We start from the raw sequence: 27,692 nt of genomic DNA, 5'->3' as shown, positions 1-27,692 counted from the left end.
GCTCCAGGTCCTGATGGTATTTCTCCACTTGTTCTCAAAACCTGTGCTCCTGAACTTAATCCTATTCTTTGTCGCCTTTTTTCACTTTCTTATTCCAAAGGTGTTTTTCCTTCTGCTTGGAAATTTGCTCATATCCAGCCAGTTCCTAAAAAGAGTGACAAATCCCTCCCATGCAATTATCGTCCCATTGCAATTACTTCTACTCTTTCTAAAGTAATGGAGAAATCAATTAACCGCCAACTCTTAAACTACCTAGAAACCTTCCGCCTGATCAACGATCGCCAGTATGGATTCCGTCAGTGTCGATCCACTGGTGATATTCTGGCTTATGTTACCCATTTATGGACTAATTCAATGGAAAGGTTCGGTGAAACACAAGTAGTTGCTCTTGACATCTCAAAGGCTTTTGATCGTGTTTGGCATAAAGGTCTTCTATACAAGCTTCCGTCTTATGGTTTGCCAACTGTTTTTAGTAATTGGTTATCCAGTTTTCTCTCTGATCGCTCACTGAGGGTGATGGTAGATGGTTTGTTTGTTTGTTATTTGGTTTTTAGGAGCATTAGCAACTAAGGCCATATTGCTCCGGGGATATGCGGTGGTCATTCCCTGACCTTTCCGCATCCTCCGTATTTGGTGGTGACGGGCTCGAACCCCGGTCTAAATCAAGAAGCGTATGCTACGCACTGCTGCTCCTTCCCACCTGGCTACGGAGGCGCCATGGTAGATGGCTCTCTGTCTTCTAACTTCTCCACTAATGCCGGTGTCCCCCAAGGTTCAGTTCTTTTCCCCACTCTTTTCCTCTTGTATATCAATGACCTTCTTCCATTGACTGGAAATCCTATCCATAGTTTTGCCGATGATAGCACATTGCATTCAACTTTCCATTTTGAGAAACCTTGTCCTGCTCAATCAGCTTCAAGTTCTCGAAAATCTGCTGCCAATTCCTTAAATGCCGATCTTCAGGTAATTCTCCAGTGGGGCAAAGACAACTTAGTTGATTTCAAGCCTTCTAAAACTCAGTCTTGTCTTATATCTCGCAAAAAAGGATTCTTCTGCTCCTATGCTTATCTTTAGTGACACTCCGATTTCTAGGCAAAATGATATATCTCTTTTGGGGATTACCCTGACTTCTAATCTCTCTTGGCACAAGCACATTACAAATATTGCTTCCTCTGCATCTAAAAAACTTGGTTTTCTCTTTCGCTCTTGGCGTTACTTTTCTTCCAAACAGCTGCTCACTCTGTATAAATCGCAAATCCGCCCTGCCATGGAATATTGTTCCCACATCTGGGGTGGTGCCCCCAAAACCTCTCTCAGGCTTCTTGATTCCATTCAGAAGAGGGCAGTTAGGTTAATTAATGACTCATCTCTAACAGAGTCTCTCCACTCGCTTTCTCATAGACGTACTGTTTCTGCTGCATGCCTCTTCTACAGATACTTCCATGGGCACTGTTCTTCTGAATTGGCTTCTATAATTCCCGCTCTCTCTTTCAAAACAGTCCGAACACGTGCCGCCACCAGCCAACATCCATTTACTGTCCAACTTCAAACCCACAGAACCAACTTTTCATCTTCCTCATTTATTCATTCAACTGCCGTTTTCTGGAACAACCTTCCTTAATACGTATTTCCTGAAAATTACAATCTACAGAAGTTCAAGTCCAATGTCAACAAATATCTTCTTTCGTCTTCTCAACCTCCAACCCAAGCACGGTACTAAGTACTATAGGTTCTAATACCTCTCGTATTTGGGGTTCTCATTACAAAAAAAAAAAAAAAAAAAAAAAAAAAAAAAACACTTTTTTTTTTTTTTTTTTTTTTTTTTTTTGTAATTCATTCCAAGTCCTTGGAAGTTGAAAATTTTACTATATTACTAAACTATTTATCTCTCTAAAACAGGGGTCTGGGAACTTTTTTGGGCATTACCCCGAAGTCTATTTGTGTTAAACGATATTATCCCCAGACGTTTTTTTAATACAATGCTGCTTATAAGCACCATCTATTTACATATTTTATAATACTTCTCTGAATTTAAGTTTATGTATATAAATACAGTCAGTTTCGTATAGCACAATAGTTGTGTTCCTAGAAACCCTCGTGCAATATAAACAACAGGCCCTATGGGAAAAATAGGGTTAGGTGCCGACCACCCAAGATTGAACACACATTTGGAACCAAAACATTACCATACACAATAAATAATCGTAATAAAATACATAAGTATTTTATTACGACTATTACATAATAAATTATTTTAATGCTTTTGCTTCTATCGTAAGGAAACTTGTTTTTTGCTTCATTTTCTATCCAAACAGACGACAGCCGTTCCATCTCTTCCAATTCTTTGTGTCTTAATCTAATGGATTTCAATTACACTTTGAGTTGTTCCTGCTATGAAAGTTGTTTTTATTTTCTCTGCATTCTTTGTAATTCTCGGCGTTGCGTCATTTAGGTCTGTAGCACGTGCAATGTCACATGGTCTTTCATTTCGCTCAAAGCTTTTCACAATTTCATATTTTTTCTCTATCAACAGAGAGGTAGGTTGTTGCAAAAGGCAGCAGTATTTCTGTGACTTCTTCATGTGCAATTTTAAAAACCTTTGCAATTTCTGACATCCAAAAAGATGAAAGATGAGAGATCTGTCTTGTTCTGAAATTCCAAGTGTGCTTCACTGTTGAAGCGTAGTTCAAGAAGTGTCTCTGCTAATCCTTTGGACTTCTCAGGTATATTTGCAAGTTCACAGTTGAAGGGGTTTACAACCCAATTGATAATATGAGAATCAAGCTCTGGAAAGTACTCTGAGAACTGCTTTTTGAGTTTGGTCAAATACCTTGTAACTGACTCCTCGATGTCACAAAGACTGAGATCTTCACAACCTTCCAAAAAACTCTGCTAGCTTTGGAAAAGTGGCTACCTTATTTTGTTCCACTTTCTGGTTCCAGTAGAAAAGGTTTGATCCAAATGCTGAAATCTTTTCTCTTGCAAAAATGATATTTATGTTTTTCCCTTGCAATTTTTGTTCAAGGAATTCACATGATCAAAGATGTCAGCTAAATATGCGAGATGTGCACGCCAAGTGGAGATTCTCAAGTTATCTGCAAAGGCATGCTTTTGATCCACCAAAAAGATTTCTAGCTCAGCTCTGAGAGCCCACACTCGAGTCAGAACATTTCTAGTTGAAAACCACCTCACATCTGTATGGAAAAAGAGTGTTGAATATTCAGCCTCCCCATCCTCACATAAATTACGAAATAACCGCATGTTTAGTGCACGTCCTTTGACAGTATTGACAATTTTAATTACATCATTCGTGACAACTTCCAGTTCAGGTTCCAACTGCTTCACAACCAATGCTTGACGACGGATCATATAGTGAGTAACTTCAATTTTTGGATTCAAAGATCAAAGAAGATCAAAGCCGAAAAACCACTAACTTGACCCAACATGGCTGGGGCTCCATTAACAGACACACCAATACAGTTTTCCAACTTTAAATCAATGCCTGGTGTTTTGAAATATGCATCAACCTTATTGAAAATATCGATTCCACAAACTCTTGACTAAAGAGAAAAACAGAAAAACATTTCTTCTTCAATTACATCAGTTCCCTTGTATCGAACATACACCATCAGCTGTGAATTGCTACTGACATCAGTAGTCTCATCAAGTTGAATAGCAAAATGTTTGCTCTCTTCACCTTTTTTTTTTCTTTATGTAAACCCTAAACACGAGCGGTAGTGGAGAGGTTGAGAAGACGAAAGAAGATATTTGTTGACGTTGGATTTGAACTTCTGTAGACTGTAATTTTCAGGAAATATGTATGAAGGAAGGTTGTTCCAGAAAACGGCAGATGAATGAATAAACGAGGAAGATGAAAAGTTGGTTCTGTGAGTTTGAAGTTCGACAGTAAATGGATGTTGGCTGGTATCGGCAAGTGTTCGGACTGTTTTGAAAGAGAGAGCGGGAATTATAGAAGCCAATTCAGAAGAACAGTGCCCATGGAAGTATCTGTAGAAGAGGCATGCAGCAGAAACAGTACGTCTATAAGACAGCGAATGGAGAGACTCTGTTACAGATATATCATTAATTAACCTAACTGCCCTCTTCTGAATGGAATCAAGAAGCCGGAGAGAGGTTTTGGAAGCACCACCCCAGATGTGGGAACAATATTCCATGGCAGGGTGGATTTGCAATTTATACAGAGTGAGCAGCTGTTTGGAAGAAAAGTAACACCGAGAGCAAAAGAGAAAACCAAGGTTTTTAGATGCAGAGGAAGCAATATTTGTAATGTGATTGTGCCAAGAGAGATTCAAAGTCAGGGTAATCCCCAAAAGAGATATATCATTTTGCCTAGAAATCGGAATGTCACTAAAGAGATTTTCGAGAAGTTGAAGCTAATTGAGCAGGGCAAGGTTTCCCAAAATGGAAAGTGGAATGCAATGTGCTATCATTGGCAAAACTGTGGATAGGATTTCCAGTCAATGGAAGATCATTAATATACAAGAGGAAAAGAGTGGGGGTTAAGAACTGAACCTTGGGGGACACCGGCATTAGTGGAGAAGTTAGAAGACAGAGAGCCATCTACCATCACCCTCAGTGAATGATCAGAGAGAAACCTGGATAACCAATTACAAAAAACAGTTGGCAAACCATAAGATGGAAACTTGTTTAGAAGACCTTTATGCCAAACACAATCGAAAGCCTTTGAGATGTCAAGAGCAACTACTTGTGTTTAACCGAACCTTTCCATTGAATTAGTCCATAAATGGGTAACATAAGCCAGAATATCACCAGTGGATCGACACTGACAGAATCCATACTGGCGATCATTGATTAGACGGAAGGTTTCTAGGTAGTTTAAGAGTTGGCGGTTAATTGATTTCTCCATTACTTTAGAAAGTGTAGAAGTAATTGCAATGGGACGATAATTTGATGGGAGGGATTTGTCACTCTTTTAAGGAACTGGCTGGATATGAGCAAATTTCCAAGCAGAAGGAAAAACACCTTTGGAATAAGAAAGTGAAAAAAGGTGGCAAAGATAGGAGTAAGTTCAGGAGCACAGGTTTTAAGAACAAGTGAAGAAATACCATTGGGATCTGGAGCTTTCTTAGCATCAATATTCGTCAAAATCCTTCTGACATCCTTTTGCTGGAAGACCACAGGAGGCATTGAACAGAGCGTTTTGGGAAAGGTGGGAGGTGTTTTACCAAGATCATTAATACATGAGTTGAAAGAAAAATGGGATGCAAGCAGGTCAGCTTTATCCTTGGCTGAAGTGACAACAGAACCATCTAGTTTGCACAGAGGTGGGAGCAGAGATGGGCAAATGTTGTGGCCAATAGCTTAGGCAAGAGACCAGAATGCTCGGCTACCATCAGGGCAAGAAGCAAGTTTTCTACTCTTAGCCTGTTCAAACTCTAGTTTGGACTGATTAATAACTGCTTTCAATTGTTGCGAGCTTTGGTGTAGGCAGAAAATGAAACTGAAGAATTAGAAACAAGCCAATTACGATATGCAACATTCTTCTCTTGAACAGCCTTAGCACATTTATTGGAAAACCAAGGTTTAGATAAAGGACGAGATTTTAAAGTGGAGTGTGGAATAAAGGATTCCATTCCTGCAAGAATAATTTCACTGACACGATCTGAGCAAACGTTGACATCAGAAGTTTTGAAATAGTAATCCGACCAAGGAAAAGAAGAAAAGAAGTGAGGCGAGGTGATCTGATAGAGGTGTACAAAGCCTTGAATGGTTTGGGCATGCTCAATGCTGATGGGATACTGCCTCTTGCTCAGAATAATCACCTGAGAGGGCATAAATTCAAATTGAGGAAAGACAGATGTAGGATAGATGTGCGGAAATTTGCCTTTAGCCAGTGGGCAGTTGGTTGGTGGAACAGACTTCCATCTCTTGTTGTGAAAGTTGATAGCCTAAATAAATTTAAGGCTCAGCTGGACAGGTATTTCGAACGAACGGAGGGGTGAGGTGGAAGGGTTTTTTTTTTTTTTTTTTTGGCTGATGCTGCATAAGCTTGCTTTCTTGCATCATATGCCTCTACTAATGCTAATGCTAAGTCTCGCAGGTCATCCCATTTTGCATTCTTGTAATGCCAAACAACATGAGGTTGGGAATAGCCATGAGATAAAGGCTCCATTGGAGAAGAGACAATCACCAAGTTGTGATCTGAAGTGCCTAAAGGACCTCTCACTTCGACCTTGTACTTAGAAGGGTTGTTTGTGAGAAAAAGATCAAGCGTATTTGCTGTATGATTAGGATTGTCCGGTATTCTTGTAGGTAAATGAACAATCTGTGCAAGGTCATTAGTAATTGCAAAAGCCTCAGCATCTCGACCAGCTGGGTCGGTGTGACTAGAAAATGAAAGCCAGTTGGAGTTGTGAACATTAAAATCACCAAGGAAAATTACCTCACTGTTACGAAAGTTGGACCGGAGAAAGTCAAGTTGCAAAGAGAGGAAGTCAAAGAGCTCCAACTGATTAGTGGAGTTGGGAGAACGGTAGAGACAACAGATGAATTTGACAAAATGAGGTAGAGAGATTTTAAGCCAGAGAAGATCAAAGAGAGGAGATTCCAAATTGCCAAGTCTCTGACAGGAAATATCAGAACAGACATATGCACAAGTACCACCTTTGAGGCAAAAGGAATCATACAGCAAATAATTTGGGCATCTGAGATGAGCAGTACTTGAATCAACAGAGAACTGAGATTCTGTCAGAAAAAGTACATGGGGTTTGGCAGACTGCAAGTGGAAATGGACATCGTTGAGATTAGAATTGAGACCATGTATATTTGTGAAATTAATTAGGAAATGCTTGGGAGTTTTCGATCTTTTCGCAGATAAACTGCTGTATTAGTTTCACAATTCATGGTGTATTCAATAATAAGAAAAAGTGGGTGTGACATGCTGTATAAAGTAATGAAATTTTTGGATACGGCATACACATGGTAAGAATATACCCAGATCCTTGACATAATGTGATCTCGACAATGCTCCCCGCATACACACTACTCAGACTCCCTCCAGTCACTATCTGGCAGAGTAGAGGTTGCAAGATTATACACTAGCTGATCCGGAAGCCTCCTAGAGAGTTACCAATAGGTTCGGTCCAGTGTATTAACTAGTGGCCGGCCTGCGAAAACCGTTTTAGAGCTGTACCCTCGAAATGTAAGGAATATTGGATCTCGTCACGATGTTCATCTTAACCTCAAAAGTCATCAATCATACTGCATGATGGAAGAGATGAGGAAGGGTTGACCAGAACTTAGCTCTAGAGACTAAACATGGGTTCCACCACTTCAAGCCTCCAATAAACACAAAGTGGTGGTATTGCACCGGTTGATGAGAGTCATCTTCCACCTAATACTGCCTGGTAACATAGAGGGGCGGCATTCCTCCATTTGGTGTGGGTGCCACACCTCGACCCCTGCTTCTTTCTTCACCCATGGCTTCTTTCTGGCCACGCATGATTTCTGCCATTTTCACGGCTAGAGGTTTGACCAATTCTTCACCAATAGTATATGGCTTCTTGTTTTGGGCAATCAATCAAACAACTTCAAAACTAGCTCTTGATGCTGAATCAAATGTACCTACTAAGTTGTTTTCCAATCTTTGCGTTTTGATAGTTCTTTCCAAACTCTCAAAATAATCTTGGTTTGGAAGAAAGGTGTGAGTGCAAATTATCCAAGTGTGTCTTCAATTGATTCTTTTTGAATGACTCTGAAGTCAGCAATTTCAAACAAATGACACATTGTGGGTTCATTTGTCCTTTGTCTTCTGTAAAACCATAATTGAGGAATTCTGCCAGGTATTTCCTTTTTCTATTTGATGCCATCTGAAGGTTAGAAAAAACTAACTGAAAAGGAAAAATTTTAAATTAATTATTTTTATTTTATTAACTACTTTTTTTTATTTTTTCTGAACTTTCATTACCCCCAAAATTTTTACTTTTACCTCATTCAGGGTAATTTACCCCTGTTCCTCGACCTCTGCTCTAAAAGGGGTCATATTTATAATGGAAATTGCACTACACTTTCATCGTTATCATATGTTCAAACATAAGAATCAATTTTGAATGCCTTTGTGATATTTTTCTAAAACACGTTTCTGGAGGTCACAACCAAAAAACAAACAATTTTGCACTTTCCGGTTTATTGGGCTTTTCTGTTAGTGCAATCTATTATAAATGGTTAGTAAATTTGATCTTATTGCATTTGCGATAATCCCGATAACTGGAATTCTGTGGGTTTTCACTTTACAGTATTATGGTGAAATGTGTTCCCCTTCACTGAAATCACATAAAAAACAAATTTTCAGAAACTTCTCTTCATTCCTATTTACGTATTACAATGATGAAGGGAAAGGGACTAATAGAAAGTGCAAGTGCTGGCAATGCCAGGAAACGAAACGAAAATTGATTTAGAAATGAAGATGATTAATCAAGAAGTATGAAGCAGGACAAAGTTTGTCATCTATTGCACGAAATTAGGTTGTTTTTGTTATTTGGTTTTTAGGAGCATTAGCAACTAAGGCCATATTGCTCCGGGGATATGCGGTGGTCATTCCCTGACCTTTCTGCATCCTCCGTATTTGGTGGTCACGGGCTCGAACCCCGGTCTAATCAAGAAGCGTGTGCTACGCACTGCTGCTCCTGCCCAACTGGCTATGGAAGCGCCACGGAATTAGGTCTCACTGCTTCAACGGTGAATACTATTTTAAGGGACAGTGTGCGTATAAAAGAACATGTTAAAGGATCAATGCATTTAAGATCAACAGTGATCACAAAACAACCTTCAGTGATCACAAAACAACCTATATTGAAGATGGAAAGGCTATTAATAATATGGATGAAAAATCAGATTCAGAAGCGAGTGCCCCTGAGTCCAATGGCCATTCACACAAAAGCAAGAAGTATTAATGAAGATATTAAGGATAAGTACGGCAAACCGCAAGCCATGGGTGGTTTAATAGGTTCAAGCATTGCGCTGGCTTCCAAAACATTAAAGTATGTGGTGAAGTCGCCAGTGCCGATTCTCTAGCTGCAGAGAAGCTACATACAGCCGATTGTGTAGCTGCAGAAATTCTGTGAAGTTTGGAAAAAATTATTGATGAAGGCGGCTATTCAACGCAGCAAATTTTTAATGTTGACGAGACTGCTCTGTATTGAAAAAAATGCCGGATTGAACATACATTGCCAAAGAGGAAAAAACAATGCCAGGTTTCAAGGCTTCAAAAGATAGGGCCACGCTCTTACTTGAGGCTAGCGGGAAATTACAGATTAATACCACTGCTTGTTTACCATTCTGGAAATCCTTGTGAATTTAAGGGCATCAATAAAGCCACCATACCCATGCATTTTCGATTGAGCCAGAGAGCATGGATAACAATATCCCTCTTTGAGGATTGGTTTAAATGCTGCTTCAATACCGAGGTTGAAAAATATTGTGAAGACAACAACGTTCCTTTCGAGATTTTGCTTCTATTAGATAATGCTCCTGGATATTGTACGCATCTAGATGATTTCAAATCGAACGTGAGAGTCATATTTCTACTGCCAAACACGACTTCACTCATCCAACCTATGGATCAGGGTTATTTCGAATTTAAAAGCATACTATTTATGCACAACATTTGTCAGGCATTGTCTGCAGTAGATGGTGAGAAAAATTTTACGTTGAGACTTTTGGAAAACTTACAATATTTACCACACCATCTTAAACATTAATAAGGCCTGCGGGGAAATTACTAAAAGTTGTTTAAATGGTAAATGGAAGAAAATATGCCCACGGCACATAAAAGGCTTTGAAGGGTCTGAAAAAGACGAATCATATGAAGAGGTTACAGATAAGATTGTAAAGGTTGCAGAGCTACTTCAGTTGGAGATTGTTGCCAAAGACGTGGAGGAGTTAATAGAGGAAGAAGAGAAGGAATTATCTAACAAAGAACTTATTGACTTGCAGGCAGCGATAGTGAAAGAAGTAAATGCTGACGAAGCTCAAGCTGAACCAAATGAGGAGCTGAGATGCTTCATCACCAGAGAGATGGCAATGGCATTTTGTGAAATTGCATTGGCAATGGCGATGCAATTTAACGAAAGTAAGGTTTGAGAAGATGGATCCTGACAGCAAATGATTCTTAAAAGTTAACAGAGGGGTGAATGATATGCTTGCTACAAAGAAATCTACTATGAAAAGACAAAAGCCACCATCCAGTCATCCATTAATGTTCTTTTGTAAGGTTGAGCAGCCGACTCCTTCTAAATCTCCTCAACTTCCGCAGTGTTGTATTTATCAGCTGCAGATGTCGATTCTGGCAACAATTTTTTTTTTTTTTTTGATTTGATAGTTGTTCTTCTGTGGCCATATTGCACCTCCCAAGGTTTTTGCAGTACTTTGATCCAAGCCCGAGGCGGGAATCGAACCCGCGACCTTTGGGTTGCCGGGCAGGTACTTTACCCACCCGGCTAGGCCGGTCGGCTCTGGCAACAATGCTTGAGAGGTAAAACTTATTGATGTTATGTCTGTCTCCTCTCTCTTTTTTTAATTTTATAATTTTGAAATTTTTTAAATTGCACGCTTTTGTAATTTTTCATGGGATAAAAAATTTAAACTGCGCGAGATAAAAAATTGAATAAATACAATAAATAATTCTATTCACATGTTCATTGAACATTTCTTTTTTGATTCAATCGATTCAGCTAGCACAGATGCGAGTGCTGCACAAGCATAGGGGAAATTCCGACTTATGTAAAATCCGACTTACCTAGAGTTCCGCAGAATGCAACCTTTACATTAATCGGGGAGTGACTGTACTTAGATATTTTTAGTACCCCATCTTCCCTTATTAATCTGCACTGTACCACGTAATTTTTTTTTCTCCCTACACTCAAAATGAAGCTGAAAATGATGATTTGATGACATTACAATCATCCATCAAAATTGTTGTTATAGCAGGATTTTAGGAGCATCAGCAACTAAGGCCTTCATGTACACTGTCTTTAAATTGAATGTTCTGTGGCCAATTTTCTGTTTGCTGGATAAAAAAAGCCAAGTTTCTGGGAGGAAAACCATGCTACCCTCGTCTGAGCCTGACTAACTCAGCCAAATTGCGAAAAAGGCCCATAAAAATTCCTGATGTCATCAACAGGACTCAAGCTCGGGTCTTTTCCACCCAGTGTGGGGAGGACAATGATTCAACCAACTGTACTATCCAAGGCCCCCCCCCACAAAATGTGACAGTAGACCTCAACCAGCTCACAGTTGAGGACTTCCAACTATGATTTCAGAAGTGGAAGAACACTGGGACACTTGTATTTCTTCAGGGTCACAGTACTTTGAAAGGAACCATTTATAAAAATTTTAAATGTATTCTAATTTTTGTTTGAAAAATGAAGTCTGAGAACGTTTTGATCTGACCTTGTATTCTATAGTCAGGTTTGCTTGTTTGCTAGATGAAAAGTCACTGCTCAAGACCAACTTGAGTCAGAATGAAAAAAAGTTGAAGAAAATTCCTCCCATATTAATAGGATACCAACACAGGCTGTTCTTCCAGATGGTGTATCAACTGTAATTATGATGACTGTTCTTTTACACGGTTTGAAAGAATAGCTAACAAAACGTACTGTGCAAGCTATGTAGATTTTCAAGCCTCTTTTACATTCCAACACAGGCACTTCTTTGTTAACATTATTTTTGCACTTTCTGACTTTGTGCAATATATTCAAAAATGAAATAACCACTTTTTTTTTTTTTAACAATGCATAAATTTTACACAGCAAGTTTTTTTTTTTCCCTTTAATTTATGTATTTCAAAGTGGGGTGTCTAAAATTTTACTGGAATTCGTTCAATTTAGCTCTTAAAGGACTACAAAGTGGTTCTCCCGCTTTATTAACTATGTATATATATACAAAGCTCTTGAATTCAGAAAAGATGCAATGATCCTTAATCCACTTTCCTAGGAAACCATGATGATCAGATGTGCATCGAGTAGAGCAAATGCTAAATGTTCTAGAGTAATGCATCAATTCCAGGCTTTCATGAAACACCTGCATCAACTATTGTTAATTACATTACCCAATAATTTCCTAGGCACCCATCAATATCTATGCTACTGTTCCAATGATCACTATGAACAAACATTAAATACATTATTCCTGTAATTATGAGATGTTAGATTTTTTTCCATATCTAATAAAGACATTTATTTTGATAACCATACCTTGTTGTACCAACCCCTTTAACTCGTTCAACACCATGAAGATCACTTTCACCATTATCTCGTTTCAAGACCTCGGCCATTTCCTTTCATTAAGACAGAAGGACAGTATTATATAAACTGAAATACATGAAATGCCACTACCTTTAGATTATATTATTGTTAATTTTTTTTTATTCTTATATTCATATTAGAATCCTTAAAGATTTACTTTAAGGTGAATCTAGCAGAACTATGCACTTAACATATAATTTTTTAATAAGTGTCACATGATCAAATTTTTCGAATGAAAATCAAGACAAAAATACAACTCATTTGGCAGAATTTTCACTCACTATCAAGAAGTCACTAATCTACTTTTATTTTTCCCACCATGCAAGTGATTCTGATTAGGTTTAATGCTAACTGCATAATTCTGTAACAGAATTTTCAACATGATTCAACTAGGATTTACATTTGCATTTAATGGAATATTCTAAATTTTTACACAATTTTTGTATTCTTTATGAAGAATATATAAAACAACTTATCTCCTATTCTACCAATTATTATAGAGCAAAACAACATGGTTTTCTAAACCTATTGATATGTTTTTTTTCCCTATTTGATTTCTGGAACATCCAAATGTGCACAACTTTAAGACATACACTGATGTTCAAGGAAAGTGCATCACCTAGGAATTTCACATTTCTAACCCTTTTTCACAATGGCATGTTACATTAATGACTAGCATCACAAACAGAAATATAAACAAAAGATATTTATTAATAGTTAAGGCAAAGCTAAGTAATATTTGACGGGTGCTCTCAAAATATTCCAAAATGAGCATTTGCAACCTTTATACAACATTTTTAACTATATGGTATCTGTGTAAATACACCATAGTTAACCCATAAACTTGAACTACGTAGGTAGCATAGAGGGCATCATTTTAATTGTATCTCATATTGTGGTTGCCTTCACGAGATAGCTACTATTGTATTACTTCAAATAAATGACGCTTCTCAGTAGAGACGACTACTATTATTTATTTTCAGCGGTACCCAGTGGCGGATTATCCATTAAGGCAATGAGGCATGTGCCTTGGGGCCCCAGTCATTGGGGGGGCCCCAAGCCAAGACATTTTCCTATAGTGTTCTAAAATAGATTAATGTTTTCAGTAAACATCATAAAAATCTTGATTAATTTAAGCAAAAATTTAAGCAAAAAATTCAAAACCACAAAATTTCATTTATTTGCCACCTAACTTTTATTTTTTTTTTATTATTTTTTTTTATTATTATTTTTTGGGGGGGGGGGGGCACAAATATAATTTGCCTAGGGGTCCAACTATCCTTAATCCGCCACTGGTGGTACCACCACCCAGATGATCGTTTCGAAGCTATCCGGCTTCATCATCAGTGGGCGGGCAGGTACCCAGGTAATACAACAAGCCATCACAGTTGTGATTTGTTATTGTTTGTTATTTGGTTTTTAGGAGCATTAGCAACTAAGGCCATATTGCTCCGGGGATATGCGGTGGTCATTCCCTGACCTTTTCGCATCCTCCGTATTTGGTGGTCACGGGCTCGAACCCCGGTCTAATCAAGAAGCGTATGCTACGCACTGCTGCTCCTGCCCACCTGGCTACGGAGGCGCCCTCACAGTTGTGAAGTTATATCCACAATATGAGAGATGCCGAAAGGTGGTAATGTATTTTGAAAATGAAATGCACAACGCACAATCCTTATGGGTTTTGATATCGTTGTATTACCTGGGTACCTGCCGCCCACTGATGATGAAGCCGGATAGCTTCGAAATGATCGTCTGGGTGGTGGTACCGCTGAAAATAAATAACAGTAGTCTTCTCTACTAGAGAAGCGTTATTTATTTGAAGTAATACAATAGTAGCTATCTCGTTGTGAAGGCAACCAGAATATGAGATACAATTAAAACGATGCCCTCTATGCTACATAAGTAGTTCAAGTTTATGGGTGAACTATGGTGTATTTACACCGATACTATATAGTTAATTATCAAAACCCATAAGGATTATGCCCTGTGCATTTCATTTTCAAAAAAACATTTTTAGTAAACACGACAATTATGGCTGAAATGTTATCAGAAGACCTCAATTTGCTTCAGGTTTATCATTTTAAATGGAAAACAAAATGAAAAGTACACCAGGTACAAACTAATATTTAGTTGAACCGCCTCTGGCCCTGATGACAGCAGCACACCTTCAAGGCATTGACAAGATCAATTTCTGAAGATAATCAACTGATAGTTCGTAGATCCAAACACAAATTATGGCTTCCTGAAGTTTACGAAGGGTCTTTGGTTTTTTTCTGGCAACTACAGATTCCACACGATGCTAACAGTTCTCTATAGGATTCAGGTCGGAGCTGTTTCCTGGCCAGCTAAGAGTTGTAATGGACCGTTCTTCCTACAAATTTTTCACCTGTAACAAATGTAAACACATTACTGTTGAACCTCTAATGCAGTAATGAAGCTAAAGTAATTACAGAAGTGCCTACTTATACTTTTTGCCCAATGACAAGGAGCAGAGTCGTCCTGAAAGATGCAGTTACTTGGCAGGTTGAAATGGTCTCTAATGGTTGGCAGCAATTTGCCTTCCAATATAGCCAGGTATCCATTGGCATTTATGCAACCTTTTATAAACCTATTCCGTGATATGAAATGCAGCCCCATATCATTTGGCTGGTAGGGAATTTCACTGTAGACACCATACAGTCTGGATGGTATTCTTCACCACAACTACAGTGAATCGTTTGTCTCCCATCAGAGCCATGCAAGTTGAATTTCTTCTCATCCGAGAAAATAACTGACTTCCACTGCTTGGGGGTCCATTTGACATGCTCCTTACACCAAATTAATCAGGCCTTTTTCATTTTGTGTGTGAGGAGGGGCTTCTTAGGACAACGGGCTACAAGTCCATTTTTGAAGAGGCATCTTCTGACTGTTACTGCACTTGCTACCACTCCTGTATGTTCTTCCCATTCTCTTTTCAGCTAACACGAAGAAGCTTTGTTTTTTAAGGCATAAGCGCTTCAAAATGTGGTCCTGTTTTGGCGTAGAGACTCATTTGCATCCAGTTCCTTTTTTCCTATCAGCAGAACCAGTATCCTTGAGTTTGGAAAAAAATCTACTCACTGTCGACTGATTACAAGACACTTTATAAGCAATATGATGGGAAGAACATCCTTCATGTAAAGCAACAATAGCACTCTTTCTTCGTGGTGTCAACTGCACGTAACTCGCCATTCTGACACAAGCAAGGAATGACTGCAACTCTTGCACAGCATGCTTATATAGCTGAAAGTAACATCTGATGCAATATTACGTCATCACCTATGCGTGTCAATGTTATCTGATGCAATCTGTAAGAAATATTACCATATACTTACGTTATTTGGACAACAATTACAATTTTAAGGGGTGCTGCACTTTCTTTGAACACCAGTGTATGTAGGAGATAATGGCTGATAGAAATCTAAATTAACAGTGCATGTATTTCCATCAGCCAGTGGTAATGAATATACACTTGCAGGAATATATCAGAGCTTATATGCTTAAATACCAGGCTCCTCTTCAGTGAAGTTATAAAATCAAACAATACAAACACAGTAAAAATAAAATACAGGAGATAATATCATTGGTACATAAAACAAATATATATATATAAATACACAAATCTGTTTATGAAGAGATAGAGAGAGAAGTGCCAAAAATGACAATGAGTTGATGTCAAAAGTAATAATTGTTCAGTTCAAACAGGACTTAGGTTGTATGTGCCTTGCTACAGAAATGTAGAAGTAGGCAAAAACTGATTCCTAGTAATTCACAATGCTCAGCTGTGGCTTTTTTCATTTTTGGTAAGCAGAGAACTGCAATAAAACACATATGGGATAGATGGATATTGTTTGATGATATTTAAGTGGTAGCAATGGCTATCTGAAGTAGCACTCATTACAACTGATTAGCTGTTACATCGAGACTCATTTGTGGAGTACAGCAGTTCAAACTAATATACTAGTTTTTTTATAAGAATCGAGGCAAACAATTTTTCTGTGCTGGAAATGGAGCTTGGTAGTGAACATGTGATGCCTCTATGGCTGTCTAGGCAGCTAGGTTTCTTTGTTGACTGGCCAGGAAAGAAAAAAATTAGTGGAATATGTTTTTGAATTATATCTTCCATCCAAATTGTCAACAATTTTTTCATTTTGTGTATGGGACCTTTTTGTTTTTTCTTAATTTTGTAGTTTTATTGGTGCCAATTCTCTCACTACCTCACTAATTCGTCTTTGTTCTTTAAAATGGTAGGAACTGTCAAATGGAATAATTTTAAATCACGCGCTAAGTCTGAAACTATCACTCTCATGTTGTTTTATTAATTCTTTGTTTTCATCTTTAAGTCTATTGTATTTCTTTTATCATTTTTTTTCCCTTACTGGCCATAAGAATTTGATATAAACACAAATTAAAAACAAAATACAAACCATGAGTAAATTAATGCAAAATCAGAGACAGAAAAACACACAAGAACACTGCCGCTCAGTGACTAACCAATACAAAATGATTGCATGATTGGATATGTTCTCACATGATCAACTGAATCACAGCCGATAATTCTCGTGCAATCTTTAAAAATGTTGATTTTTAAAACATGAAATACATGTTTTTCTAAACATGTATTTCATGGTCAGAAGTCAAAGGATAAGTGTATGATGTCAAAATTATTTTTTGCATCAAGTTCCTCTGTTACTAAAGTAAAACAGGAGTACAGTTATATGGCAATCATGGCATGGATTTGTTAAGGAGTGATCTTGTCTGACCAATCTTATTAGTTACGATGATGCTGTAATGCCAGTATCATTGAATTACAGAATGAGCATCACAGAATTCAAACTTAAAACTTTTTCCAGATATTTAAGAGAAAGCTGGTCATCTGTCAGGTGACCTGCCACTGTGTTTGTTTGCTACAATTGGTGGTGCCACAGCCACCAGAGGGAAAATATTGTTGCTCATTTTAACTGAAAGTTATTGTTTACTGTTTTTGGAAAGCAATTAGGAGAGTTCAGAAAATGTTACCTCCAAACAAACTTTTTTAAAAAAATTGTTTTCATGGGTACAGTAGTAGATTTTTTTAAAAGTATTCATATTAACAGCCAGGAATAAAAAGTTTCATTCAGAAATATTCTCACATGACAGTATTATATGCTTATGAAGAGTGGAATGTGAAAATCAGCATGCACAAATAAAAATCAATACTTAGGTTAAAAAAAAAAAAAAAAACCCCACTGCCATTATAAGCAAAGCATTGAATAGGCCAGATGTAAATAAAAACAATAATTTCAGTGCTAAATATTCAAAATTAACTGCACTATACTGATTTCAAGATGTAAATCTTGTTTACCTCACATTTCAGAATTTTATGCTGAGAAGAAAAATATCAATGTCATTTTCAATATCACTTTCGTTTTCATGAGGAAAAACAATGTGAACTACTTTAATCATTATTCAGCATTCAATCTGCACCTCTATTCATTTTATTGTTAAAATAAAGAATGACATTCAATGTACACAATTCTAGACCACGTTTTCCAGCAATACTGAATGGAGCCCACACACCCAGTTGTGTGATCCATCTGCTCAAAGAGATTTATATGAGTGAGCATACTCTATACAAAGTGTGTCAGCATGTGCTTTCATTTAAAAATTTATATTGAAAGGTATATTATTTATAGTTGTATCCATTACTAGTAATTCCAGTACATAAGCAAACCAAATGATATAGAAAAAAAAAAAGCATGCTCTCTATGGGACTAAATAATAACAATTATTAAACATTTTAAATAATAATGAAAATTTTAGGTATGACTTTCAAGTCAGGCCAATCAAAAGAAAATTCAGAGCTCTATACTCACTGAAAAATAGAAAAGTTTACTTTTCATGAAACTTTCCAGCAATGAATAACACAATTAGTGTTTCCCTTACCAAAGTTATTAAAAATTATGACATGTCTTTTGATGTTATCCACTGCTTTTTGAGAAAGCTGTGTTAATTTATAGTTTTTGTATTTCAATTTCTGATCTGTTCTTAAAAAAAAAAAAAAAAAAAAAACCATTTTGGTTGCATTACATAAGTAAACACTAATAATCTCTTTGGAGTTTCTTACATATAAAAAATTTTAAGATAATATTAATTACAACAGCAGGAGATTAAAAGAAAAAATTTTTAAATCAATGAAACTTCTAATGAAAATCTTTAATTAAACTGATGCTCATATTTTATTCAGATTGATCAATCACCTTTCCAAATTATCATAGACAAAAGGAGGCAATGTGAACATACACGTACAATTAGCAGTGCAGCATCCAAAATGCATCATTTGTCAAAAGGTATGCAATCTGGTTTACAGGAGAACCGATGCAGAAATCATTTATACAGAAAGCACACTGAAGTGTAGAGCTTAAGTTTCAGATCAATTGAGGATTTTGAACTTGTAACATATACAATCTCACAGAATCACAAACCTGATTTTTTTATAACAAAAACCTTTCACAGAAAAATTTAAATAAAGATTTTTACATCAAAAGGGTTTATCACCTGAAAACAAAACAAAGTATCATAAAAATATCCAAGGATTGCACATCTTCCCATTCATATAGGAAATGAATAACTGAAACTGCAACTTATTAGAAGAAACTGATTCAACTAAACAGCTTTCAATAGTATAGATTTTTAAAACTTGATTTTATTTTATATTCATTATTATTATTTTTTTAATTTTTCAATATTTTATTTTTCATTAAATTTAATTTTTGAAATGAAATATGGAGTTTTCCTTATATGGTAATTAATTTAAGATTGCAAAAAATTTGCTTTTAGTCTCTTCCCCCCAAATCAAAAACCAACAATCATAAATGCATCACTGGTTTGTCTGTTTTGTGGAATTATAACCCAGGACAGGAGGAATTAAAACCACAGAACCCTTACCAAAGATTGATTAATTTGCCCTAGTGCAAAAAAGAAACACCCACAAACATTCCTTCCATTGAAAAGGAATTCAAACCCAATCACTGTTCTTGCACAATGTGTGTGTGGAAAAACAATGATTATCAAAGATGTAACAGTTGTGAGTGTAATTACAGGAATATACTCATAATAATCACAAGTTAGTCCTTTAAAGATAATTGTCTTTTCAATGTAAGCCTGTTAATATATGATTTTCAGTTTGGAAATGCTTGAAGTTATTTAAATACTGTTTATTAATGGGTATCATCCAGCTTTTAGCTGGCAGTAGCAGGATTATGCTAATCTGGCTGTCTCTCCCCAACTACAATGGCATCTCTGCAACAATATGTACTGTTCTGCAGCAATGCATGGGCCATAGGCCAATTTGCATGTTTTGCAGGTTTTAAGGTTCCAAAAATCTTACCATACACCTCTGCCTAAGATTGACTAAGGCCTAAGAAACTTCTCCAGTCAACAATGCGATTTGAACCCAGGAGAATGAGTCAAAGTGGAAAACCACTATGCTGTCTCAGAAGACATTTTGGTACTACGATACTTAGTCACTAATAACAGCTATATAAGGGAGCTCTAATGTCGCTTAAACGTAAGCGTGCTAAATTTTGATATCCAAATAAACAAATATTTGAAGATAAACTGTGATTATAAATGCATTCCTTTATTAAGACATAAATTTAGCAAACAACTAAAAAAACTCAATATACATACCTCTTTTGTGAGTTGCTGAACCTCCCGTTTTGCAGGTTTGTGGCCCCTAGAAACACAATTTCAAACATAAACCAACACAGTACACAATACAGTGAAATTTCACAATTAATATTAATACAAGAAGAGTGAAGATTATGTTGAAAAAAACAAACCAAACACTGAATTGAAGCAGAGATTGCTAACCTAAACATATAATAGGAAGGAGTGCTGATAAATTCTCAGCCTGACAGCCCACAAAAATAAAATAATAATAGAATAGTTTTATTTTATATTTTTAATATATTTTTTTAAAAAATAAAATGATTGAGGCAACACTCAGAAAACACTAATATCTATTTTTGTTTTTTACAAGTTGAAGAAAGGATGTCAGCATAAAATGTCACTTTTAGCAAAACTGAATGTAGAGCAGTTATGAAATACCTGTTTCAACGGGGGAACATCAAAGGACATTCATGCTGATATGATAGTGATGTTAGGAGAACAGTGTCCGTGCTATTCAACCATCAAAAGCTGGGTTGAAAATTTTAAAATGGGTTTTTTGCCACTGAAGATGCAGAGAGGATAGGAAGACCAGTTTCTACAATAGTGCCTGAAAATGTTGATGCCATTCACATCATGATATTGACTGATAGACAAATTTCTACTAAACAGATAGCTGAGACTCTAGGTACATATAGGGAATGTCAGATATGTTATTCACATTTTGGACATGCAGAAGTTTTCTGCTAAATGGGTCCCCAAATGTTTGAATGCTGATCAAAAGTGACAGTGTGTCCTGTCTTTGAGTGTCATTCTTCACCATTTTCAGGAAGGTACCAATGATATTTTTGCTGTAAGTTGACACCATGGTTGTTTCATTATGATCCAGAGACCAAAGAACAATCGAAGGAGTGGATGCACAGTGCCTTTACTAATGATCTCATCACAACTTGTTAACTTACCTACTAAAATAGCATAGAATCCAAACTACATGTGAACACTCTTGTTCTTTCTCTCAATCCTTCAAAGTATCTTGTTTTTTTCAGTAACCCTTCAAAGTATGCAGTTAATGTTAGTTATCCTCTAGAAACCTCAAAAATGGCTTTAGGCCATGATGGGAGAGTTACAACTTAACTTATTTATCTACATTGTATTCATCTAGTTGCAATAAAGATTCATCTAGTTGCAATAAAGATTTTCTCTCTCAAATCACAACTTGGACACTTTTCCAATGGCAATTCTCAGCCTCATGTCCTCTGCATTACAAGACTGAAAAATGGGATGACTTGCATGATTTTTCTATTCCTCTTTTCCTTGGATCAGGAGGTTTAAGACTACTGTCTTAAACCTCCTGATCCTAATATTTGCTCAGACTGTGTCAGTGAAGTTATTCTGGTAGGGATGCAAATCCCTCATTCCACCCTAAACTTTCATCCTTTATCTAAACTATCATTTCCAAAAAATGTGATAAGGCTGTTAAAGGTAAGACTATAGCAGCAAGTTGACCTGACCCAGAGTATTGCCAGGTAAAATTTAAAGTACTTCCTTGCAAATGGATTTTTTAAAAGGAATACTAAACTTATCAATAAAACTAACTCCTAAAATTTTTTAGCACACATTCTCAAATATTTTTCAATAAAGTCAAATTTTAAAAAAATATTTTATTACCAAATTAACAATGAGTAATACAAAGGTCAAAATTAAAGATCCAGTTTAAGTTCAGTGGCTAGTTTATTTAATCAGTAAATTCCCTTCCCAGTGACCAGCTTTTTTTTTTCTCTCATTTATATCACTTCATTCAATTTTTCTGTCAAAAGAATCAAAGAACAGTTGGAAGGGGAGCCTATGTCTAAATCTGATTATACCCAAAATAATAAAAACCATGAAACTCTTATTCATTGCACTACAAAGTTCACCTGTGATCACTGTATTTAAAATGCCAATTAGTCATTTGTGCAAATGCATCAATTACTTAATTTCATATTCAAAAATAAACTTTTTGAGACAGAGAGCCATCTACCATCACCCTCAGTGAGCGATCAGAGAGAAAACTGAATAACCAATTACAAAAAACAGTTGGTAAACCATAAGATGGAAGCTTGTTAAGAAGATCTTTATGCCAAACACGATCGAAAGCCTTTGAGATGTCAAGAGCAACTGCTTGTGTTTCACCAAACGTTTTCATTGAATTTGTCCAAAAATGAGTACTATAAGCCAGAATATCACCAGTGGATCAACACTGATGGAATCCATACTGGCGATCGTTGATCAGACGGAAGGTTTCTAGGTAGTTTAAGAGTTGGCAGTTAACTGATTTCTCCATTACTTTAGAAAGAGTAGATGTAATTGCAATGGGATGAAAATTGGATGGGAGGGACTTGTCACCCTTTTTAGGAACTGGCTGGATATGAGCAAATTTCCAAGCAGAAGGAAAAGCACTTTGGAATAAGAAACTGAAAAAAGGCGGTAAAGAACAGGAGTAAGTTAAGGAGCACAGGTTTTGAGAACAAGTGGAGAAATACCATCAGGACCAGGAGCTTTCTTAGCATCAAGATTCGTCAAAATCCTTCTGATATCCTTTTGACGGAAGACCACAGGAGGCATTGAATGGAGCGTGCTAGGAATGGTGGGAGGTGTTTTACCAAGATCATTAATACATCAGTTGAAAGAAAAATGGGATGCTAGCAGGTCAGCTTTATCCTTGGCTGAAGTGACAACAGAACCATCTGGTTTGGACAGAGGTGGGAGCAGAAATGGGCAAAAGTTGCAGCCAATAGCTTTGGCAAGAGACCAGAATGCTTGGCTACCAATAGGGCAAGAAGCAAGTTTTCTACACCTAGCCTGTTCAAGGCTCAGCTGGACAGGTATTTCGAATGAATGGAGGAGTGAAGTGAAAGTTTTTTTACTAACTAGCGGCCGGTCTGCGAACACCGTTTCAGAGCTGTACCCTGGAAATGTAAAGAAGATTGGATCTCACTATGATGTTCACCATAACCTCAAAAGTCATCAGTCACTGCATGATGGAAGAGATGGGGAAGGGTTGACTGGAACTTAGCTCTGGAGATTAAACATGGGTTCCACCACTTCAAGCCTCCAATAAGCAAAGTGGTGGTATTGCACCGGTTGATGACAGTCATCTACCACCTAGTACTGCCTGGTAACACAGGGAGGGTGGCATTCCTCCATATGGTGTGGGTGCCACACCTCGTCCCCTGCTTATGTTGGTTCACACCTGTGCTTGTGCATGGAGGTTATACCCAGGATTACTAACAGTCCCACTATTGTGAAGGTGCAGGCAGAGGATTTGGCTGTCACAGACTGTCCGGACTTTGCTGAAATTGGGTCCACTTGACTTGAATCACCCGAATATCAGTTCCATCAGTGTTTTAGACTCCCAGGTAGCAAGTACAGCTTGTCTGGAATATCTGAGAGAATGTCTGTGACAACCTCAAGGACCACTCTACTATAAGCATTATAAAAACAACTAAATAGATAGGAAGTAAAAATAAATATAAGCATTTGTAAATGCTTGTAATTGTAGTAATCAGTTTCTAAAATTTTTTTGTCTTCAGGATAGCCAATGTGTAACATTGGCTGTCCTGAAGACATAAGAACCAAAGCTCATAATTCATATGAATGTTGGAGCAAAGATGTCACATGGTGCCATAAAGTTGGCACTCATTTCAAATGCATCTTGCTGGAACAGGAATATGCAGGCAAGGTTGGGTAAAAGTTTACATTACTTTTCATATCATGGGTTGCCAATACAGCAAAATAATGGTGTTCCTAAATGAAAACAAATTTTTAAACACATTTTTCACATAATCACAGATAACAACAGATTTATCACAGCTTTTACTATTTCCAGTACAATATCTTATTTATTATTAAAGGATAAAACTTAGCATGTTGAAAGAAAAGGTGTTTTTTTGTTGCTTTTCTTTTCAAGAAGTTGTATAAAAAGAACTCGGGTAGATATTATCCCATGTGGCCTATGAAGGGTTAAGAGGTATTTGCCACCATGTTTATATCAGAACCATCAAACATGGCTCACTGATGCACCATGGGCAATGGATTATGTTTCAGTTTTATGAGGTGTGCTTTAATAAGTTCAGTGTCTGTGACATCCCAGTATGTGTCACAAGCAGTTACTATTAACATAAATTTAAACTGCAATGAATGAAAATGTGAACAAAAAAATTTGCAGTCATTTCACAATAATAAATTAAACTTACAATGCAATAAGCATTGCTTCTTCCTCTGCTTGTTTTATTGCAGCCAGTTCTGATAATGGTGCCTGTTCTGCTTTTTCCTGACCCCGGTTCTTTACATACCATGTTAAGTCTTTGCCTTTCTGCCACCTACCCACTGGAGCCTTTAAAGAATGTCCTGTGAAGAGGAAAAAGGTTCAACATCTGAACAAAATACAACTGCAACACAGAAAATATATTGTTTGCACTGTACTTGCCCCCCCCACACAAATAAACAAACAAACAAAACATGTGCCAAAACACTTCCAGCACTGATATTATCATTATTTTTAAATCGTTAGCTATTTATACACACACACACACACACACACACACACACACACACACACACACACACACACTGGTGTGCAAAACTTAAGGACCAACACTATTTCTAAAGGTTACAACAACAAAATCTTTACTTAAGGTACTCTTTACTGACGAGAGTAGATTCAGTCTCAGCAGTGATTCTGGACTTCAGCTAATCTGGCGAGAGGTTGGCACACGATATCACCCCGCAAATATCGCTGAAAGGGATCGATATGGCGGTCAAGGTGTTGTCATCTGGGGAGGCGTTATCTTGGATGGACGTACACAACTCCAGATACTGGAAGGCTGTACTGTAACCAGTGCACGCTACTGTAATGAGGTAATCCTTCCCCACGTGCATCTATTCCGAGGTGCCACTGGCCCCAAGTTCGTGTTTATGAATGATAATGCCGCACCCCATCGCACTGCAGCTGTTGGTATGCTTTTGGAAAGTGAGGACATTGTTCGTATGTATTGGCCTGCCCGTTTCACCCGATCTAAATCCCATCGAACACATGTGGGACACTCTGTGGAAACGCCTAGCGGCACGTCCACACCCACTAGAAAATGTTCACCAGCTGAAGATGGCACTGACAGAGGAATGGATGATGTTACTGCAAGGACTTATCAACAACATTGTTCTAAGTATGGACAGGCGGTGCAAAGCCTGCATCGATATTAGGGGTGGCCATATCTCCTACTGACCATCTCTTCCCTTTGTTCCATCTTTGGCAGTGATGCATCTGTATCATGGCAGCCAGTGCTATGTTGCCATTTTTGAATAAAGTCCCTCTGTACCATTTTGTTTCTGTTGTTTCCTTCATTTTTGTACCTCACAAGGTTCCTTTGGTATGCTTTTCCCATATCTAGGCCACTCCTATGAGAAGCTACAGGTGACAACCTGACTGGTCTTTAAATTTCACACACCAGTGCATGCACGCACACACACACACACACACACACACACAATTCAAATTATTTAAAAGCACCAGAGCTTGCCATTCACATCCATATATGTATCATGTCTGAATGTGCACTGGCCAATCTGCATGTTGTACAGGCTGAAAAACCCAAAATAACTCATGGAGGTGAGGGGAACCTACTCCTGCTTGAGATTGGTAACTACAGCGTTGATTAAGATCTCAGAAATTCCACCAATCAATGATGGGAACTGAACCCAGACATATCCAAACAAGTAATAGATGGCAAATTCTTGTGCATTCATTCCTCTTATGATGCACAGCACAATGACCAAAACAAGCTAGCATACCAACATTTTTGTGCTGGCTTGTTTTGGTCACTTTTAATCTGATCATACTGGAAGCACCAACTTTCATTGACAGAGGTAAGTAACAGAGGTGTTTGTTGTCATTAAGTGAAGTTTGAAGAACACAAAATGTAGATTGAGTTTCCTTCTGTATTGGTGTCAGGTTATGCAAAACAAACCTCATGTACAATTTTCTTTTTCCAAAATCCACAGACTAAATTTAGTGATAACTGCTTTGGCTCATGTTCAAATCGTTTTCTAGCATTCAAACTGTTAATGGGCGTGATTTCAACACTCTTCTCTCCATCACAAAAATGGTTCTACCACACAAAACCACAATAATGCAATAAAGCTTCATCATTGTAAGATTCTTGCAACAAGCTGTGTCTCTGTAACACTCTTGCCCAGTTTTAAACAAAATTTAAAGTTCACTCTGCTCGTCCATTTCCATGCAATACCAGACTAATATTGACCAAAACCAGCTGTCTCAAAGATGTCACAGAGAGCATGCTGTGTGTGCCTTGATAGCAATAAACATGTAAGAATTTGTGAGGAAATAAAGAAAGAGATTACTCCATGTGTACATAAAAGAAATTACACAAATAGCTACTGGTTAAAAAGGGGAAAAAAAATCAGTCATGGAACTTTTGGCACATACCTTGTATTAAAATATTTATTTTAATTTCTTACCTAAATAATTCTCTCTGTGTTTGTCTCCTTTTACATTTTCCCAGCTGAACTGATCAGCTCCTCCCCGAACACCACCTCTGGAAGGATGATACATTGCCCTAAAAGAGTATAAAAGTAAATGTGACTAATATTATACCAATAAAATATATCTTGAAATATGCTTTGCATGAAGAAAAAATATCAGAAATACTTATTTTAATCAAAAGATTCTGTATGATAAAAAAATTACATATAGAATAGTTAACAATCAGGCAAGTTTGTATATAGAATGCATATAGTATGAATCAGAGCTGTAATACTCAATATGTTCTACGTTGATAATAATATTAGTAAATTAATAAGAGGAGTATACCTCAATATAGGTATCATACGGAAGTGTTCTACGTACTATATTGAAGTATACTCCTCTTATTAATTTACTAATAGAATGCGTATATATTAGTGTTTCCCAAAGTGTATTATGCATACCCACAGGGGTACATGAAAGGGTTTTAAAGGTATAGGGCAGAATTTTTTATTTTACTTTATCATAAATTTTTTTAGCTGCAGAAAACAATTCAATAAAATTTAGTACAGTGGGTACCACTTATAGGAATCACTGGTTAATTGAAACAGCAGCTTTACTGAATCAAAAGTTCAAACCCGACTCCTTTATATGTTGCACCGTGTAAAACTCTTCTCTTATTAGAATCACAATTTCAGTTTATTGAATCGTAAAAGATGACAGAGCTGTGTAAGCAGTGATTTTTTGTATTTTCTTTTTTCCCCCCTTTCATCTAATTTTATTGGACTACACTTTTAAGTGATCTGGTATATGCATGTGAGTATGTGTGAATGTGTTTTTTACATGTAAGTGACACAAGGAACATTTTACCGGATATCTGTGGGAAGTAATCACTAGATAATTATGCAGTTTGTTTACTGCTTGTTGTCTCCCCCTTTTTGTGAATGAACTCTGTGTTGTATGTATGAAGAGTAACAAGGTTAATTTGATGGCAAGTGATAGTAAACTTTTCAAAAAGTGTGCTTTGTTAAAATTTGACTTATCCTTTATTACTCAATGAATGTTGTAAGTTGTAGCGTAAAATGTTAAAAAAAGTGTTTGGTATACATTTTAATACCAATTTCAATACCAAAGTAAGTATTAAAAATGTGTTTTCTTCACTAGCTAACATGCATACTTTAATTTCAGACTGATACAAATCCACCATATATATCTGTGCT

The 27,692-nt window shown here is 37.0% G+C and overlaps 1 protein-coding gene across 1 annotated transcript in view; it reads right to left on the bottom strand.

Annotated features, from left to right (window-relative positions):
* LOC150079368 (uncharacterized) overlaps window positions 1-27,692 on the bottom strand; it is a 62,013-nt gene that overhangs the window by 15,513 nt on the left and 18,808 nt on the right. Inside the window, exons 2-5 of the mRNA XM_090382650.1 lie at window positions 26,469-26,566; window positions 24,188-24,341; window positions 19,974-20,019; window positions 12,234-12,316 (exon numbers count right to left, since the gene is read on the bottom strand). Coding sequence (XP_090238776.1) covers window positions 12,234-12,316; window positions 19,974-20,019; window positions 24,188-24,341; window positions 26,469-26,566 — 381 coding nt within the window. The remainder of the gene's footprint in view (window positions 1-12,233; window positions 12,317-19,973; window positions 20,020-24,187; window positions 24,342-26,468; window positions 26,567-27,692) is intronic.

Source organism: Mastigoproctus giganteus, chromosome 10 (genome assembly GCF_048544385.1).
Source record: "Mastigoproctus giganteus isolate SK-2022 chromosome 10, ASM4854438v1, whole genome shotgun sequence".
Lineage (NCBI taxonomy): Eukaryota > Metazoa > Arthropoda > Arachnida > Uropygi > Thelyphonidae > Mastigoproctus > Mastigoproctus giganteus.
Note: the sequence above shows the minus strand (reverse complement) of the source record. Positions and strands in the feature narration are given on the sequence as shown.